At 43.6% G+C, this 17,865-nt stretch overlaps 1 protein-coding gene across 1 annotated transcript; it reads left to right on the top strand.

The window, feature by feature from the left end:
* Window positions 1-510: 510 nt before the first annotated feature.
* LOC120043039 (extensin-3-like) lies at window positions 511-9,737 on the top strand. Its single transcript, XM_038987771.1, has 3 exons — window positions 511-669; window positions 8,482-8,665; window positions 8,701-9,737. Exons 1-3 carry the CDS (start codon window positions 511-513, stop codon window positions 9,735-9,737), a joined length of 1,380 nt encoding a protein of 459 aa, XP_038843699.1.
* Window positions 9,738-17,865: the final 8,128 nt, after the last annotated feature.

Here is a 17,865-nt window from a genome sequence, read left to right as displayed (position 1 = left end):
ACACTTAGATTGTACACAGGTGGACTTCATTGAACTAATTATGTGACTTCTGAAGGTAATTGGTTGCACCAGATCTTATTTAGGGGCTTCATAGCAAAGGGGGTGAATACATATGCGTACATCAACTTTTCCAATTGACATTGTTTTGAATTTTTTGAAACAAGTCATTTTTTCATTTCACTTCACCAATTTGGACTATTTTGTGTATGTCCATTACATGAAATCCAAATAAAAATCAATTTAAATTACAGGTTGTAATGCAACAAAAAAGGGAAAACGCCAAGGGGGATGAATACGTTTGCAAGGTACTGTACCTGGCAGAATACGATCATTTGTATCAATCGGGTCGGCATTTGTTTTGCTGTACATTGTAGCATATGGTAGGATGCTGAAACAACGCACGCCAAACACAATGGTCTCTTGCTAGGAGCACAACTGAATTGAAGGTCAACTACATACGAATGCCATGTTATGAATGGCTTTTCTGTCAAAATACTGTCAAAATACGGTATGGTGCTGGTCATGGTGCTGGTCATGATGCTGGTCATGGTACTGGTCATTGTGCTGGTCATTGTGCTGGTCATGGTGCTGGTCATGGTGCTGGTCATGATGCTGGTCATGGTACTGGTCATTGTGCTGGTCATGATGCTGGTCATGGTGCTGGTCATGGTACTGGTCATGGTGCTGGTCATGGTGCTGACATGCTTAAATAATACATTAATGTCAAATCAATTGCATTAAGTTGTCCTTTGTGTTTGCTGCCAAAGTTTACCATGAGGGGTAAAACATGCCCAAACTCAATGTGTTGGCACTACTGAAGCAGTTTTCCAACAGTATCCGTTTTACTTCTACTTGAGTAGTTTCTTAACAGGGTTACTTTTCTTGAGTAAATTACACTCTCAGTAACAGGACTTTTACTTAATTACAGATTTTTCTGTACTCTACCCACCTCTGGGAACACATTGCAACACAGGGATATGGCTAAATGTAGTGCACTATATAGGTAATAGGGTGCCACAGAGCTCTGGATAAAAGTAGTGCACTATATAGGGAATAGGGAGCCATTTCGAACGGAGCCCACAGACAGGTGGGTGAGTTATTGCGGACATCCATTGAGGCCCGGGCGGCTACAGCGCTGCAGGGTCAGATATATGTTACTGTTTAACACCTCACCGCCACAGGCTGTAGAGCCTGGCAATGATAACCAACTAGCTTAGCAGTTCACAGACCAGATCAGAGTAGAACAGAACAAACCAGAACAGAATAGAACAGAGCAGAACAGAACAGAACAAACCAGAGCAGAACAGAGCAGAGTTGAGCAGAACAGACCAGACCAGACCAGAGTAGAGTAGAACATAATAGAGCAGAACAGAGCAGAACAGAACAGAGTTGAGCAGAGTTGAGCAGAACAGAGTTGAGCAGAACAGAGCAGAACAGAGTTGAGCAGAACAGAACAGAATAGAGCAGAACAGAGCAGAGTTGAGCAGAACAGAGCAGAACAGAGCAGAAGAGAGCAGAACAGAACAGAGTTGAGCAGAGCAGAGCAGAGCAGAACAGAGTAGAGCAGAACAGAGCAGAGTTGAGCAGAACAGAGCAGAACAGAGCAGAAGAGAGCAGAACAGAGCAGAGTTGAGCAGAGCAGAGCAGAGCAGAACAGAGTAGAGCAGAACAGAGCAGAACAGAGTTGAGCAGAACAGAGCAGAACAGAGTTGAGCAGAACAGAACAGAATAGAGCAGAGCAGAAGAGAGCAGAACAGAGCAGAGTTGAGCAGAGCAGAGCAGAACAGAGCAGAGTTGAGCAGAACAGAGCAGAACAGAACAGAGCAGAAGAGAGCAGAACAGAGCAGAGTTGAGCAGAGCAGAGCAGAGCAGAACAGAGTAGAGCAGAACAGAGCAGAACAGAGTTGAGCAGAACAGAACAGAATAGAGCAGAACAGAGCAGAGTTGAGCAGAACAGAGCAGAACAGAGCAGAAGAGAGCAGAACAGAGCAGAGTTGAGCAGAGCAGAGCAGAGTAGAGCAGAACAGAGTAGAACAGAGTAGAACAGAGCAGAACAGATCAGAACAGAGCAGAACAGAGCAGAACAGAGCAGAACCCCTGATTTAGATATCTGGGGATCGGTAGCCATGACGATACCTTTCGAACACGCAGACAAGTACACACACACACACACATTGAAAGACATGCACATGGAAAGACATGGAAAGACATGCACAGACAGGTGGGTGAGTTATTGCGGACATCCATTGAGGCCCGGGCGGCTGCAGCGCTGCAGGGTCAGATATATGTTACTGTTTAACACCTCACCGCCACAGACTGTAGAGCCTGGCAATGATAACCAACTAGCTTAGCAGTTCACAGATCAGAGTAGAACAGAACAGAACAAACCAGAACAGAACAGAGCAGAACAGAACAAACCAGAGCAGAACAGAGCTGAACAGAGCAGAGTTGAGCAGAGCAGAACAGAACATAGTTGAGCAGAACAGAACAGAACATAGATGAGCAGAACAGAACAAAGCTAAACAAACCAGAGTAGAACAGAACAAACCAGAACAGAGCAGAACAGAGCAGAACAGAGCAGAACAGAACAGAACAGAGCAGAACAGAACAGAAGAAAGCAGAGCAGAACAGAACAGAGTTGAGCAGAGCAGAACAGAGTAGAGCAGAACAGAGCAGAACATAGTTGAGCAGAACAGAACAGAACATAGATGAGCAGAACAGAACAAAGCTAAACAAACCAGAGTAGAACAGAACAAACCAGAACAGAGCAGAACAGAGCAGAACAGAGCAGAACAGAACAGAACAGAGCAGAGCAGAACAGAACAGAGTTGAGCAGAGCAGAACAGAACAGAGCAGAACAGAGCAGAACAGAGTAGAACAGAGTAGAACAGAACAAACCAGAACAGAGCAGAACAGAGCAGAACAGAGCAGAACAGAACAGAACAGAACAGAACAGAAGAAAGCAGAGCAGAACAGAACAGAGTTGAGCAGAGCAGAACAGAACAGAGCAGAACAGAGCAGAACAGAGTAGAACAGAGTAGAGCAGAACAGAGCAGAGTTGAGCAGAGCAGAACAGAGTTGAGCAGAGTAGAGCAGAACAGAACAGAGCAGAACAGAGTAGAACAGAGTAGAACAGAGTAGAGCAGAACAGAGCAGAGTTGAGCAGAGCAGAACAGAGTTGAGCAGAACAGAACAGAGTTGAGCAGAGCAGAACAGAGTAGAACAGAGTAGAGCAGAACAGAACAGAGCAGAACAGAGTAGAACAAACCAGAGCAGAACAGAATAGAACATAGTGAAGTTGAGCAGAGCAGAACAGAGTTGAGCAGAGCAGAACAGAGTAGAGCAGAACAGAACAGAGCAGAACAGAGTAGAACAAACCAGAGCAGAACAGAATAGAACAGAGTGAAGTTGAGCAGAGCAGAACAGAGCAGAACAGAGCAGAACAGAGCAAAGTTGAGCAGAACAGAGCAGAACAAACCAGAGCAGAGCAGAGCAGAACAAACCAGAGCAGAGCAGAGTTGAGAAGAGCAGAACAGAACAGAGTAGAACAGAGCAGAACAGAAGAGAGCAGAATAGAGCAGAGTTGAGCAGAACAGAACAGAACAGAGCAGAGTTGAGCAGAACAGAACAGAACAACACAAAACAGAGCAGAACAGAGTAGAACAGAACAAACCAGAGCAGAACAGAGTAGAACAGAGCAGAGTTGAGCAGAACAGAACAGACCAGAGCAGAACAGAGTAGAACAGAACAAACCAGAGCAGAGCAGAGTTGAGCAGAGTTGAGCAGAACAGACCAGAGCAGAGTTAAGCAGAACAGAGCAGAACAGACCAGAGCAGAGTTGAGAAGAACAGAGCAGAGTAGAACAGACCAGAGCAGAGCAGAACAGAGCAGAGCAGAGCAGAACAAAACAGAGTAGAATAGAGCAGAGTTAAGCAGAACAGAGCAGAACACAACAAAGCAGAACAGAACAGAGCAGAGTTGAGCAGAACAGAACAGAACAGAGTAGAATAGAGCAGAGTTGAGCAGAACAGAGTAGAATAGAGCAGAGTTAAGCAGAACAGAGCAGAACATAACAAAGCAGAAAGGAGCAGAACAGAGTAGAATAGAGCAGAGTTGAGCAGAACAGAGCAGAACAGAGTAGAACAGAACAGAGCAGAGCAGAACAGAGTAGAATAGAGCAGAGTTGAGTAGAACAGAGCAGAGCAGAACAGAGAAAACAGAGTAGAACAGAGTAGAATAGAGCAGAGTTGAGCAGAACAGAACAGACCAGAGCAGAACAGAGTAGAACAGAACAAACCAGAGCAGAGCAGAGTTGAGCAGAGCAGAACAGAACAGAGCAGAGTTGAGAAGAGCAGAACAGAACAGAGTAGAGTAGAGCAGAACAGACCAGAGCAGAGTTGAGCAGAACAGAACAGAGCAGGACAGAGCAGAACAGAGCAGAGTTGAGCAGAGCAGAACAGAGCAGAACAGCACAAACCAGAGCAGAACAGAGCAGAACAGAGTAGAACAGAACAAACCAGAGCAGAACAGAGCAGAGTTGAGCAGAACAGAACAGAACAGACCAGAGCAGAGTTGAGCAGAACAGAGCAGAACAGACCAGAGCAGAGTTGAGAAGAACAGAACAGAGCAGAACAGAGCAGAACAGACCAGACCAGAGTAGAGCAGAACAGACCAGAGCAGATTTGAGCAGAACAGAGCATAGTAGAACAGACCAGACCAGAGTAGAGCAGAACAGACCAGAGCAGAACAGAACAGAACAGACCAGAGCAGAGCAGAGCAGAGCAGAACAGAGTAGAATAGAGCAGAGTTGAGCAGAACAGAGTAGAATAGAGCAGAGTTAAGCAGAACAGAGCAGAACATAACAAAGCAGAACAGAATATAATAGAGCAGAGTTGAGTAGAACAGAGTAGAACAGAGCAGAACAGAGAAGAATAGAGCAGAGCAGAACAGAGAAAAACAGAGTAGAACAGACCAGAGCAGACATAACAAAGCAGAACAGATTTGAGCAGAACAGAGCAGAGTTGAGCAGAACAGAACAGAACAGAGCAGAACAGAGCAGAACAGAGTAGAATAGAGCAGAGTTAAGCAGAACAGAGCAGAACAAAGCAGACATAACAAAGCAGAACAGAACAGAGCAGACCAGAGCAGAACAGAGTAGAACAGAGCAGAACAGAGCAGAGTTGAGCAGAACAGAGCAGAACAGAGCAGACATAACAAAGCAGAACAGAGCAGACCAGAGCAGAACAGAGTAGAACAGAGCAGAACAGAGCAGAGTAGAACAGAACAGAGTAGAACAGAGCAGAGCAGAACCCCTGATTTAGATATCTGGGGATCGGTAGCCATGACGATACCTTTTGAACACGCAGACACGTCTGCAAGTACACACACACACACACACACACACACACACACACACACACACACACACACACACACACACACACACACACACACACACACACACACACACACACACACACACACACACACACACAGTCTTGTACAGCTAACCTTGTGGGGACATACAATTCAGTCCCATTCAAAATCCTATTTTCCCTAGCCCTAAACCTAAACCTAAACCTAACCCTAATCCTAACCCGTACCCTAACCCTAACCCTAACCCTAACCCTAACCCTAACCCAAAAACCTAAACTTTATCCTAACCCTAACCCTAGCTCCTAACCCTAACCCTACAACTAACCCTAGCTCCTAACCTTAATATTTAACTTAATTATAACCCTAACACTAATTCTAACCTTAACCCTAAACCCCCTAGAAATAGCATTTGACCTTGTGGGGACTAACAAAATGTCCCCAGCTGGTCAACTTTTTGTTCGTTTACTATTCTTGTAGGGACTTCTGGTCCCCACAAGAATAGTTAAACACGTCCACACACACACACACACACACACACACACACACACACACACACACACACACACACACACACACACACACACACACACACACACACACACACACACACACACACACACACACACACACACACACACACACACACACACACACACACCTCAATCAATCCTACTGCTGTTTCATTCTATTGGCACAATAGGGGAATGTCATCCTGGCTTAGCAAGAAAGAAGAGGAAAGAGGAGAGGAAAGAGGAGAGGAAAGAGGAGAGGAAAGAGGAGAGGAAAGAGGAGAGGAAAGAGGAGAGGAAAGAGGAGAGGAAAGAGGAGAGGAAAGAGGAGAGGAAAGAGGAGAGGAAAGAGGAGAGGAAAGAGGAGAGGTAAGAGGTGAGGAAAGAGGAGAGGAAAGAGGAGAGGTAAGAGGAGAGGAAAGAGGAGAGGTAAGAGGCGAAGAAAGAGGAGAGGAAAGAGGAGAGGTAAGAGGAGAGGAAAGAGGAGAGGTAAGAGGAGAGGAAAGAGGAGAGGTAAGAGGAGAGGAAAGAGGAGAGGAAAGAGGAGAGGAAAGAGGAGAGGTAAGAGGCGAAGAAAGAGGAGAGGTGAGAGGAAAGAGGAGAGGGAAGAGGTGAGGGAAGAGGAGAGGAAAGAGGAGAGGTAAGAGGAGAGGAAAGAGGAGAGGTAAGAGGAGAGGTAAGAGGCGAAGAAAGAGGAGAGGTGAGAGGAAAGAGGAGAGGTAAGAGGAGAGGAAAGAGGAGAGGAAAGAGGAGAGGTTAGAGGAGAGGAAAGAGGAGAGGTAAGAGGAGAGGTGAGAGGAAAGAGGAGAGGTAAAAGGCGAGGAAAGGTAAGAGGAAAGGTAAGAGGAGAGGAAAGAGGAAAGGAAAGAGGAGAGGTAAGAGGAGAGGAAAGAGGAGAGGTAAGAGGAGAGGAAAGAGGAGAGGTAAGAGGAGAGGAAAGAGGAAAGAGGAGAGGTAAAAGGCGAGGAAAGAGGAAAGGTAAGAGGAGAGGTAAGAGGAGAGGAAAGAGGAAAGGAAAGAGGAGAGGTAAGAGGAAAGAGGAGAGAAAAGAGGAGAGGAAAGAGGAAGGAAAGAGGAGAGGTAAGAGGAGAGGAAAGAGGGGTGATGGGGTTTAGAAGGAAATGGAAAACATCTCTGAATGATGAAAGCCTGTGGTTTGACAATAAAGCAGGTTATCAGCAGCTGGACAGACAGAGGATCTGAGACAGTCAGAGTCCTGTCAGATATAAACTGTCCATATGTCTTCACTTCCTTCCCACACATGGCTTTTACTGTGTCCTTGGGGGGGGGGGGGGGGGGGGGGAGCGAGCGAGAGAGAGAGAGCGAGAGAGAGAGAGAGATACGGTTATATGGGGCCCTACCGGGTCTGATTGGGAAGGGGTCAGGTCATGTTGCACTTCCACCTAAGACCGCCACCGTGGCAGTGTTTTATGTTAATGTAGGCTCTAGTGTGATTGTGTTTCAATTCAATTCAAAGGGCTTTATTGGCATGGGAAACATATGTTTACATTGTCAAAGCAAGTGAAGTAGATAATAGACAAAAGTCAAATAAACAATTAACAGTAAACGTTACACTTCCAAAAGAATAAAGACATTTCAAATGTCATATTATGTCTACATACAGTGTTGTAACAATGTACAAATAGTTAAAGTACAATAAAATAAATAAACATAAATATAGGTTGTATTTACAATGGTGTTTGTTCTTCACTGGTTGCCCTTTTCTTGTGGCAACAGGTCACAAATCTTGCTGCTGTGATGGAACACTGTGGTATTTCACCCAGTAGATATGGGAGTTTATCAAAATTGGATTTGTTTTCTAATTCTTGGTTGGACTGTGTAATCTGAGGGAAATATGTGTCTCTAATATGGTCATACATTAGGCAGGAGGTTAGGAAGTGCAGCTCAGTTTCCACCTCATTTTGTGGGCGGTGTGAACATGACTGCCTTCGGCGGCCTTTCTCAATAGCAAGGCTATGCTCACTGAGTCTGTACATTGTCAAAGATTTCCTTAATTTTGGTTCAGTCACAGTGGTCAGGTATTCTGCCACGGTGTACTCTCTGTTTAGGGCCAAATAGCATTCTAGTTTGCTCTGTTTTTTGTTAAATTCTTTCCAATGTGTCAAGTAATTATCTTTTTGTTTTCTCATGATTTGGTTGGGCCTAATTATGTTTCTGTCCTGGGGCTCTGTGGGGTCTGTTTGTGTTTGCGAACAGAGCCCCAGGACCAGCTTGCTTAGAGGACTCTACTCCAGGTTCATCGCTATGTGATGGCTTTGTTATGGAAGGTTTAGGAATCGCTTCCTTTTAAGTGGTTGTAGAATTTAACGGCTCTTGCCTGGTTTTTGATAATTAGCGGGTATCGGCCTAATTTTGCTCTGCGTGCATTATTTGGTGTTTTACGTTGTACACAGAGGATATTTTTGTAGAATTCTGCATGCAGAGTCTCAATTTGGTGTTTGTCCCATTTTGTGAATTCTTGGTTGGTGAGCGGACCCCAGACCTCACAACCATAAAGGGCAATGGATTCTATAACTGATTCAAGTATCTTTAGCCAGATCCTAATTGGTATGTCCCCTGCGAGGTGACACCACAGCCAGCCAACCAGCCCCTTGCGAGGGGACACCACAGCCATTCTCCTGCGCGGGGACACCACAGCCAGCCCCCTGTGAGGGGACACCACAGCCAGCCCCCTGTGAGGGGACACCACAGCCAGCCCCCTGCGAGGAGACACCACAGCCAGCCCGCCCCCTGCGAGGGGACACCACAGCCAGCCCCCTGTGAGGGGACACCACAGCCAGCCCCCTGCGAGGAGACACCACAGCCAGCCCCCTGCGAGGGGACACCACAGCCAGCCCCCTGAGAGGAGACACCACAGCCACCCCGCCCCCTGCGAGGAGACACCACAACCATTCTCCTGCGCGGGGACATCACAGCCAGCCCCCTGTGAGGGGACACCACAGCCAGACCCCTGTGAGGGGACAACACAGCCAGCCCCCTGCGAGGAGACACCACAGCCAGCCAGCCCCCTGTGAGGGGACACCACAGCCAGACCCCTGTGAGGGGACAACACAGCCAGCCCCCTGCGAGGAGACACCACAGCCAGCCCCCTGCGAGGAGACACCACAGCCAGCCAGCCCCCTGCGAGGGGACACCACAGCCAGCCCCCTGCGAGGAGACACCACAGCCAGCCCCCTGCGAGGATACACCACAGCCAGCCCGCCCCCTGCGAGGGGACACCACAGCCAGTCCCCTGTGAGGGGACACCACAGCCAGCCCCCTGTGAGGGGACACCACAGCCAGCCCCCTGCGAGGAGACACCACAGCCAGCCCGCACCCTGCGAGGGGACACCACAGCCAGCCCCCTGTGAGGGGACACCACAGCCAGCCCCCTGTGAGGGGACACCACAGCCAGCCCCCTGCGAGGAGACACCACAGCCAGCCCGCACCCTGCGAGGGGACACCACAGCCAGCCCCCTGCGAGGAGACACCATAGCCAGCCCGCCCCCTGCGAGGGGACACCACAGCCAGCCCCCTGCGAGGAGACACCACAGCCAGCCCGCCCCCTGCGAGGGGACACCACAGCCAGCCCCCTGCGAGGGGACACCACAGCCAGCCAGCCCCCTGCGAGGGGACACCACAGCCAGCCAGCCCCCTGCGAGGAGACACCACAGCCAGCCCCCTGCGAGGAGACACCACAGCCAGCCCCCTGCGAGGAGACACCACAGCCAGCCCCCTGCGAGGAGACACCCCAGCCAGCCCCCTGCGAGGAGACACCACAGCCAGCCAGCCAGCCCGCCCCCTGCGAGGAGACACCACAGCCAGCCCGCCCCCTGCGAGGAGACACCATAGCCAGCCCGCCCCCTGCGAGGGGACACCACAGCTAGCCCCCTGCGAGGAGACACCACAGCCAGCCCACCCCCTGCGAGGGGACACCACAGCCAGCCCCCTGTGAGGAGACACCACAGCCAGCCAGCCCCCTGCGAGGGGACACCACAGCCAGCCAGCCCCCTGCGAGGGGACACCACAGCCAGCCCCCTGCGAGGAGACACCACAGCCAGCCCCCTGCGAGGGGACACCACAGCCAGCCCCCTGCGAGGAGACACCACAGCCCGCCCGCCCCCTGCGAGGAGACACCACAACCAGCCCGCCCCCTGCAAGGGGACACCATACGGTGACACAACACTGTCAGTTGTCACTCATCTATCTTCCACTGTCACACTCAGAGGGGGAGGCTCAGTTTTCCCTGTATAAATGGACTAGGAACACTGGTATATCTCTTACTATAAAGCTACGTTAGAAAGACCAGAAGAAGAATGCCTCTTTCTAAATTTAACAGCTAATCAGTTTTGTCCTTTCCAGCAAGGCCAACCTAGTGACTACTGGGAAGCTGTTGCAGAACTAAGTGCATGGGTTATCTGGAGAGCACAGTGAAAGGGTTTCTCTCGGATCCACTCTGCTTCTGCCTCTGTGTCTATTCATTGGAATATTCATTGGAGCGTTGAGGCAACTTGGCTCGTATTCAGACTCACCTCTGTGCCAGAGGAACTGAAAACACAGAAAACAGCAAATCAGGAAGAAGCAATAGTGGAACATTCAGGTTTTTTGGCACATTCATCGTTTAAAGGGACTAAACACATCTTAATACACATAGGTTTATTAGAAAATAGGGGCCAAGTCAGATGAGTCATTCCTGTGAATGGGAAACGTAATGAGGTTTGTCTACAGGAGGTCACTGTAGAAATGTAACAATTAGAATGAGGTGTGGAAAGACTTTGCTGCATATTTGGAGGTTTTTGAAATGAGTGACGTGATCCTGTCCTCACTATTCGGGCCAACGAACATGCCACCTGAATGAGTCAGAACCACTTCACTGAAGAACCACCTCGAATTCTGGTTCGGCTTCAAATACAGAATTAACATTCTGTTTTGTTTTTACCAAATTATCAGAGGATGACTATAATTTATACTAGATTTCATTGATGTATAACTAAATCGACAATTGAATTAAGTATTTTATTCTTACAGCACATTCTGCACAGAGCAGAACACTACAACACCGTGATATCTTAGAGATTTGTGTGGTTCTTTCCTGTATTGTGGTGTGTTGTGTTGTGGTGTGTTGTATTGTGTTGTGTTGTGGTGTATTGTTGTTGTGGTGTATTGTGGTGTGTTGTGTTGTGGTGTATTGGGGTGTGTTGTGGTGTATTGTGTTGTGGTGTGTTGTATTGTGGTGTGTTGTGTTGTGGTGTGTTGTGGTGTGTTGTGTTGTATTGTGGTGTGTTGTGTTGTATTGTGGTGTGTTGTGTTGTGGTGTGTTGTATTGTGGTGTGTTGTGTTGTGGTGTGTTGTGGTGTGTTGTGTTGTATTGTGGTGTGTTGTGGTGTATTGTGGTGTGTTGTGTTGTATTGTGGTGTATTGTGGTGTGTTGTGTTGTATTGTGGTGTATTGTGGTGTGTTGTGTTGTATTGTGGTGTATTGTGGTGTATTGTGGTGTGTTGTGTTGTGATGTATTGTGGTGTGTTGTGGTGTGGTGTATTGTTGTTGTGTTGTATTGTGGTGTGTTGTGGTGTATTGTGGTGTATTGTGGTGTATTGTGGTGTATTGTGTTGTATTGTGGTGTGTTGTGTTGTATTGTGGTGTATTGTGGTGTATTGTGATGTATTGTGTTGTATTGTGGTGTGTTGTGTTGTATTGTGGTGTATTGTGGTGTATTGTGGTGTGTTGTGTTGTGATGTATTGTGTTGTGTTGTGGTGTATTGTTGTTGTGTTGTATTGTGGTGTGTTGTGGTGTATTGTGGTGTGTTGTGGTGTGTTGTATTGTGGTGTGTTGTATTGTGGTGTGTTGTATTGTGGTGTATTGTGGTGTGTTGTGTTGTGGTGTATTGTGTTGTGTTGTGGTGTATTGTGTTGTGGTGTGGTGTGTTGTATTGTGGTGTGTTGTATTGTGTTGTGTTGTTGTGTTGTTGTGTTGTGTTGTTGTGTTGTTGTGTTGTGTTGTGTTGTGTTGTGTTGTTGTGTTGTTGTGTTGTGTTGTGTTGTGTTGTTGTGTTGTGTTGTTGTGTTGTGTTGTGTTGTTGTGTTGTGTTGTGTTGTTGTGTTGTATTGTGTTGTGTTGTTGTGTTGTATTGTGTTGTGTTGTGTTGTGTTCAGTGGTGTAAAGTACTTAAGTACAAATACTTTAAAGTATCACGTAAGTCGTTTTTCGGGCTATCTTTACTTTACATCTATATTTTTGACAATTTTTTACTTTTACTCCACTACATTCCTAAAGAAAATAATGTACTTTTTACTCCTTACATTTTCCCTGACACCCAAAAGTACTCGTTACATTTTGAATGCTTAGCAGGACAGGAAAATGGTCTAATTCATTTATCAAGAGAACATGCCTGGTCATCCCTACTGCCTCTGATCTGGCAGACTCACTAAACATGAATGCTTCATTTTTAAATGAGGTGTTTTTTTAAACTGTGCCCCTGGCTATCCGTAAATTAAAAAAAACAAGAAAATTGTGTTGTCTGGTTTGCTTAATATAAAAAACGTTTAATGATTTATACTTTTACTTTTGATACTTAAGTATATTTCAAACCAAATACTTTTAGACTTTTACTTAAGTAGTATTTTACTGGGTGACTTTCACTTTTACTTGAGTCATTACTTTTACTCATGTATGAAAATTAGGTACTTTTTCCAGCACTGATTGTGTTGTATTGTGTTGTGTTTTATTGTACTGTATTCTGTTGTGTTTTATTGTACTGTACTCTGTTGTGTTGTATTTTATTGTACTGTACTCTGTTGTGTTGTACTGTACTCTGTTGTGTTGTATTGTATTTTATTGTACTGTACTCTGTTGTGTTGTATTTTATTGTACTGTACTCTGTTGTATTGTGTTGTGTTGTATTGTACTGTACTCTGTTGTGTTGTACTGTATTCTGTTGTGTTGTATTGTACTGTACTCTGTTGTGTTTTATTGTACTGTACTGTACTCTGTTGTGTTGTATTGTATTGTACTGTACTCTGTTGTGTTGTGTTGTATTGTATTGTACTGTACTCTGTTGTGTTGTACTGTACTCTGTTGTGTTGTATTGTACTGTACTCTGTTGTGTTGTATTTTATTGTACTGTACTCTGTTGTATTGTGTTGTATTGTATTGTACTGTACTCTGTTGTGTTGTACTGTACTCTGTTGTGTTGTATTGTGTTGTATTGTACTGTACTCTGTTGTGTTGTACTGTACTCTGTTGTGTTGTATTGTGTTGTACTGTACTCTGTTGTGTTGTATTGTGTTGTATTGTACTGTACTCTGTTGTGTTGTGTTGTATTGTACTGTACTCTGTTGTGTTGTATTGTGTTGTACTGTACTCTGTTGTATTGTATTGTGTTGTACTGTACTCTGTTGTGTTGTATTGTGTTGTACTGTACTCTGTTGTGTTGTATTGTGTTGTACTGTACTCTGTTGTGTTGTATTGTGTTGTATTGTACTGTACTCTGTTGTGTTGTATTGTGTTGTACTGTACTCTGTTGTGTTGTATTGTGTTGTATTGTACTGTACTCTGTTGTGTTGTGTTGTATTGTACTGTACTCTGTTGTGTTGTATTGTGTTGTACTGTACTCTGTTGTATTGTATTGTGTTGTACTGTACTCTGTTGTGTTGTATTGTGTTGTACTGTACTCTGTTGTGTTGTATTGTGTTGTACTGTACTCTGTTGTGTTGTATTGTGTTGTATTGTATTGTACTCTGTTGTGTTGTATTGTGTTGTACTGTACTCTGTTGTGTTGTATTGTGTTGTACTGTACTCTGTTGTGTTGTATTGTGTTGTACTGTACTCTGTTGTGTTGTATTGTGTTGTACTGTACTCTGTTGTGTTGTATTGTGTTGTATTGTACTGTACTCTGTTGTGTTGTATTGTATTGTACTGTACTCTGTTGTGTTGTGTTGTATTGTACTGTACTCTGTTGTGTTGTGTTGTATTGTACTGTACTCTGTTGTATTGTGTTGTGTTGTACTGTACTCTGTTGTATTGTGTTGTATTGTACTGTACTCTGTTGTATTGTGTTGTATTGTATTGTACTCTGTTGTGTTGTACTGTACTCTGTTGTGTTGTATTGTATTGTACTGTACTCTGTTGTATTGTGTTGTGTTGTACTGTACTCTGTTGTGTTGTATTGTATTGTACTCTGTTGTGTTGTATTGTGTTGTACTGTACTCTGTTGTGTTGTATTGTATTGTACTGTACTCTGTTGTGTTGTACTGTACTCTGTTGTGTTGTATTGTGTTGTATTGTACTCTGTTGTGTTGTATTGTATTGTACTGTACTCTGTTGTGTTGTATTGTATTGTACTGTACTCTGTTGTGTTGTATTGTATTGTACTCTGTTGTGTTGTATTGTGTTGTACTGTACTCTGTTGTGTTGTATTGTATTGTACTCTGTTGTGTTGTATTGTGTTGTATTGTACTCTGTTGTATTGTACTGTACTCTGTTGTATTGTGTTGTATTGTACTGTACTCTGTTGTGTTGTATTGTGTTGTACTGTACTCTGTTGTGTTGTATTGTGTTGTATTGTACTGTACTCTGTTGTGTTGTGTTGTATTGTACTGTACTCTGTTGTGTTGTATTGTGTTGTACTGTACTCTGTTGTATTGTATTGTGTTGTACTGTACTCTGTTGTGTTGTATTGTGTTGTACTGTACTCTGTTGTGTTGTATTGTGTTGTACTGTACTCTGTTGTGTTGTATTGTGTTGTATTGTATTGTACTCTGTTGTGTTGTATTGTGTTGTACTGTACTCTGTTGTGTTGTATTGTGTTGTACTGTACTCTGTTGTGTTGTATTGTGTTGTACTGTACTCTGTTGTGTTGTATTGTGTTGTACTGTACTCTGTTGTGTTGTATTGTGTTGTATTGTACTGTACTCTGTTGTGTTGTATTGTATTGTACTGTACTCTGTTGTGTTGTGTTGTATTGTACTGTACTCTGTTGTGTTGTGTTGTATTGTACTGTACTCTGTTGTATTGTGTTGTGTTGTACTGTACTCTGTTGTATTGTGTTGTATTGTACTGTACTCTGTTGTATTGTGTTGTATTGTATTGTACTCTGTTGTGTTGTACTGTACTCTGTTGTGTTGTATTGTATTGTACTGTACTCTGTTGTATTGTGTTGTGTTGTACTGTACTCTGTTGTGTTGTATTGTATTGTACTCTGTTGTGTTGTATTGTGTTGTACTGTACTCTGTTGTGTTGTATTGTATTGTACTGTACTCTGTTGTGTTGTACTGTACTCTGTTGTGTTGTATTGTGTTGTATTGTACTCTGTTGTGTTGTATTGTATTGTACTGTACTCTGTTGTGTTGTATTGTATTGTACTGTACTCTGTTGTGTTGTATTGTATTGTACTCTGTTGTGTTGTATTGTGTTGTACTGTACTCTGTTGTGTTGTATTGTATTGTACTCTGTTGTGTTGTATTGTGTTGTATTGTACTCTGTTGTATTGTACTGTACTCTGTTGTATTGTGTTGTATTGTACTGTACTCTGTTGTGTTGTGTTGTATTGTACTGTACTCTGTTGTGTTGTATTGTACTGTACTCTGTTGTGTTGTATTGTACTGTACTCTGTTGTGTTGTATTGTATTGTACTGTACTCTGTTGTGTTGTGTTGTATTGTATTGTACTGTACTCTGTTGTGTTGTGTTGTATTGTACTGTACTCTGTTGTGTTGTGTTGTATTGTACTGTACTCTGTTGTATTGTATTGTACTGTACTCTGTTGTGTTGTGTTGTATTGTACTGTACTCTGTTGTATTGTGTTGTATTGTATTGTACTGTACTCTGTTGTATTGTGTTGTATTGTACTGTACTCTGTTGTGTTGTGTTGTGTTGTACTGTACTCTGTTGTGTTGTATTGTGTTGTGTTGTACTGTACTCTGTTGTATTGTGTTGTATTGTACTGTACTCTGTTGTATTGTGTTGTGTTGTACTGTACTCTGTTGTATTGTGTTGTATTGTACTGTACTCTGTTGTGTTGTATTGTACTGTACTCTGTTGTGTTGTATTGTACTGTACTCTGTTGTGTTGTATTGTATTGTACTGTACTCTGTTGTGTTGTGTTGTATTGTATTGTACTGTACTCTGTTGTGTTGTGTTGTATTGTACTGTACTCTGTTGTATTGTGTTGTATTGTACTGTACTCTGTTGTATTGTGTTGTGTTGTACTGTACTCTGTTGTATTGTGTTGTATTGTACTGTACTCTGTTGTATTGTGTTGTGTTGTACTGTACTCTGTTGTATTGTGTTGTATTGTACTGTACTCTGTTGTATTGTGTTGTATTGTATTGTACTCTGTTGTGTTGTACTGTACTCTGTTGTGTTGTATTGTGTTGTACTGTACTCTGTTGTATTGTGTTGTATTGTATTGTACTGTACTCTGTTGTATTGTGTTGTATTGTATTGTACTGTACTCTGTTGTATTGTGTTGTACTGTACTCTGTTGTATTGTATTGTATTGTACTGTACTCTGTTGTATTGTATTGTACTGTACTCTGTTGTATTGTGTTGTATTGTATTGTACTGTACTCTGTTGTATTGTATTGTACTGTACTCTGTTGTATTGTGTTGTACTGTACTCTGTTGTATTGTGTTGTATTGTATTGTACTGTACTCTGTTGTATTGTGTTGTGTTGTATTGTACTGTACTCTGTTGTGTTGTATTGTACTGTACTCTGTTGTATTGTGTTGTATTGTATTGTACTGTACTCTGTTGTATTGTGCTGTATTGTACTGTACTCTGTTGTATTGTGTTGTATTGTACTGTACTCTGTTGTATTGTGTTGTATTGTATTGTACTGTACTCTGTTGTGTTGTATTTTATTGTACTGTACTCTGTTGTGTTGTACTGTACTCTGTTGTGTTGTATTGTATTGTACTCTGTTGTGTTGTACTGTACTCTGTTGTGTTGTATTGTGTTGTACTGTACTCTGTTGTATTGTGTTGTATTGTACTGTACTCTGTTGTGTTGTATTGTGTTGTATTGTATTGTACTGTACTCTGTTGTGTTGTATTTTATTGTACTGTACTCTGTTGTGTTGTATTGTATTGTACTCTGTTGTGTTGTACTGTACTCTGTTGTGTTGTATTGTGTTGTACTGTACTCTGTTGTATTGTGTTGTATTGTACTGTACTCTGTTGTGTTGTATTGTGTTGTACTGTACTCTGTTGTGTTGTACTGTACTCTGTTGTGTTGTACTGTACTCTGTTGTGTTGTATTTTATTGTACTGTACTCTGTTGTGTTGTACTGTACTCTGTTGTGTTGTACTGTACTCTGTTGTGTTGTATTGTGTTGTATTGTACTGTACTCTGTTGTGTTGTACTGTACTCTGTTGTATTGTATTGTACTGTACTCTGTTGTATTGTACTGTACTCTGTTGTGTTGTATTGTGTTGTATTGTACTGTACTCTGTTGTATTGTACTGTACTCTGTTGTGTTGTATTGTATTGTATTGTACTGTCCTATATTCTGTTATGTTGTATTGTACTGTACTATATTCTGTTATGTTGTATTGTACTGTACTATATTCTGTTATGTTGTATTGTGTTGTAAAGCCAGTGCCCTTGCATGTCTCCTTGAATAAAAGCTAGTTCCAAAAATGAATGAATAATACTACCACTTCAGAAAGCCTCCGCACCTTGAAGTGTACATGCACACCATCACCCATACACACAACACACACACACGACCACTCAAGGAGGGCTTTGAGAAGCTTTTGTGAAATGTAGCGGAACAAAAATGCAACAAAAAAATCTTGTTGAAAAGCAAGGCAGCACTTTTTAAAATCATGTAGAATAACTTGCTGACAAAAGGAGGGAGGAGAAGCAGGGGGGAGGTTAGGGGAAGAGGGATGTAAAGAGAGAAATGGAGTGGTTGGTAGAGGAGTGTAGACTAGGAAGGTTATGCCAGATACCTCTGTTCCCCTGCTCCAGTCCTGATAA

This window comes from Salvelinus namaycush, unplaced genomic scaffold, assembly GCF_016432855.1.
Source record: "Salvelinus namaycush isolate Seneca unplaced genomic scaffold, SaNama_1.0 Scaffold844, whole genome shotgun sequence".
NCBI classification, from domain to species: domain Eukaryota; kingdom Metazoa; phylum Chordata; class Actinopteri; order Salmoniformes; family Salmonidae; genus Salvelinus; species Salvelinus namaycush.
The sequence above is the reverse complement of the archived record's forward strand: the minus strand, read 5'-3'. Positions and strand labels throughout refer to the sequence as shown.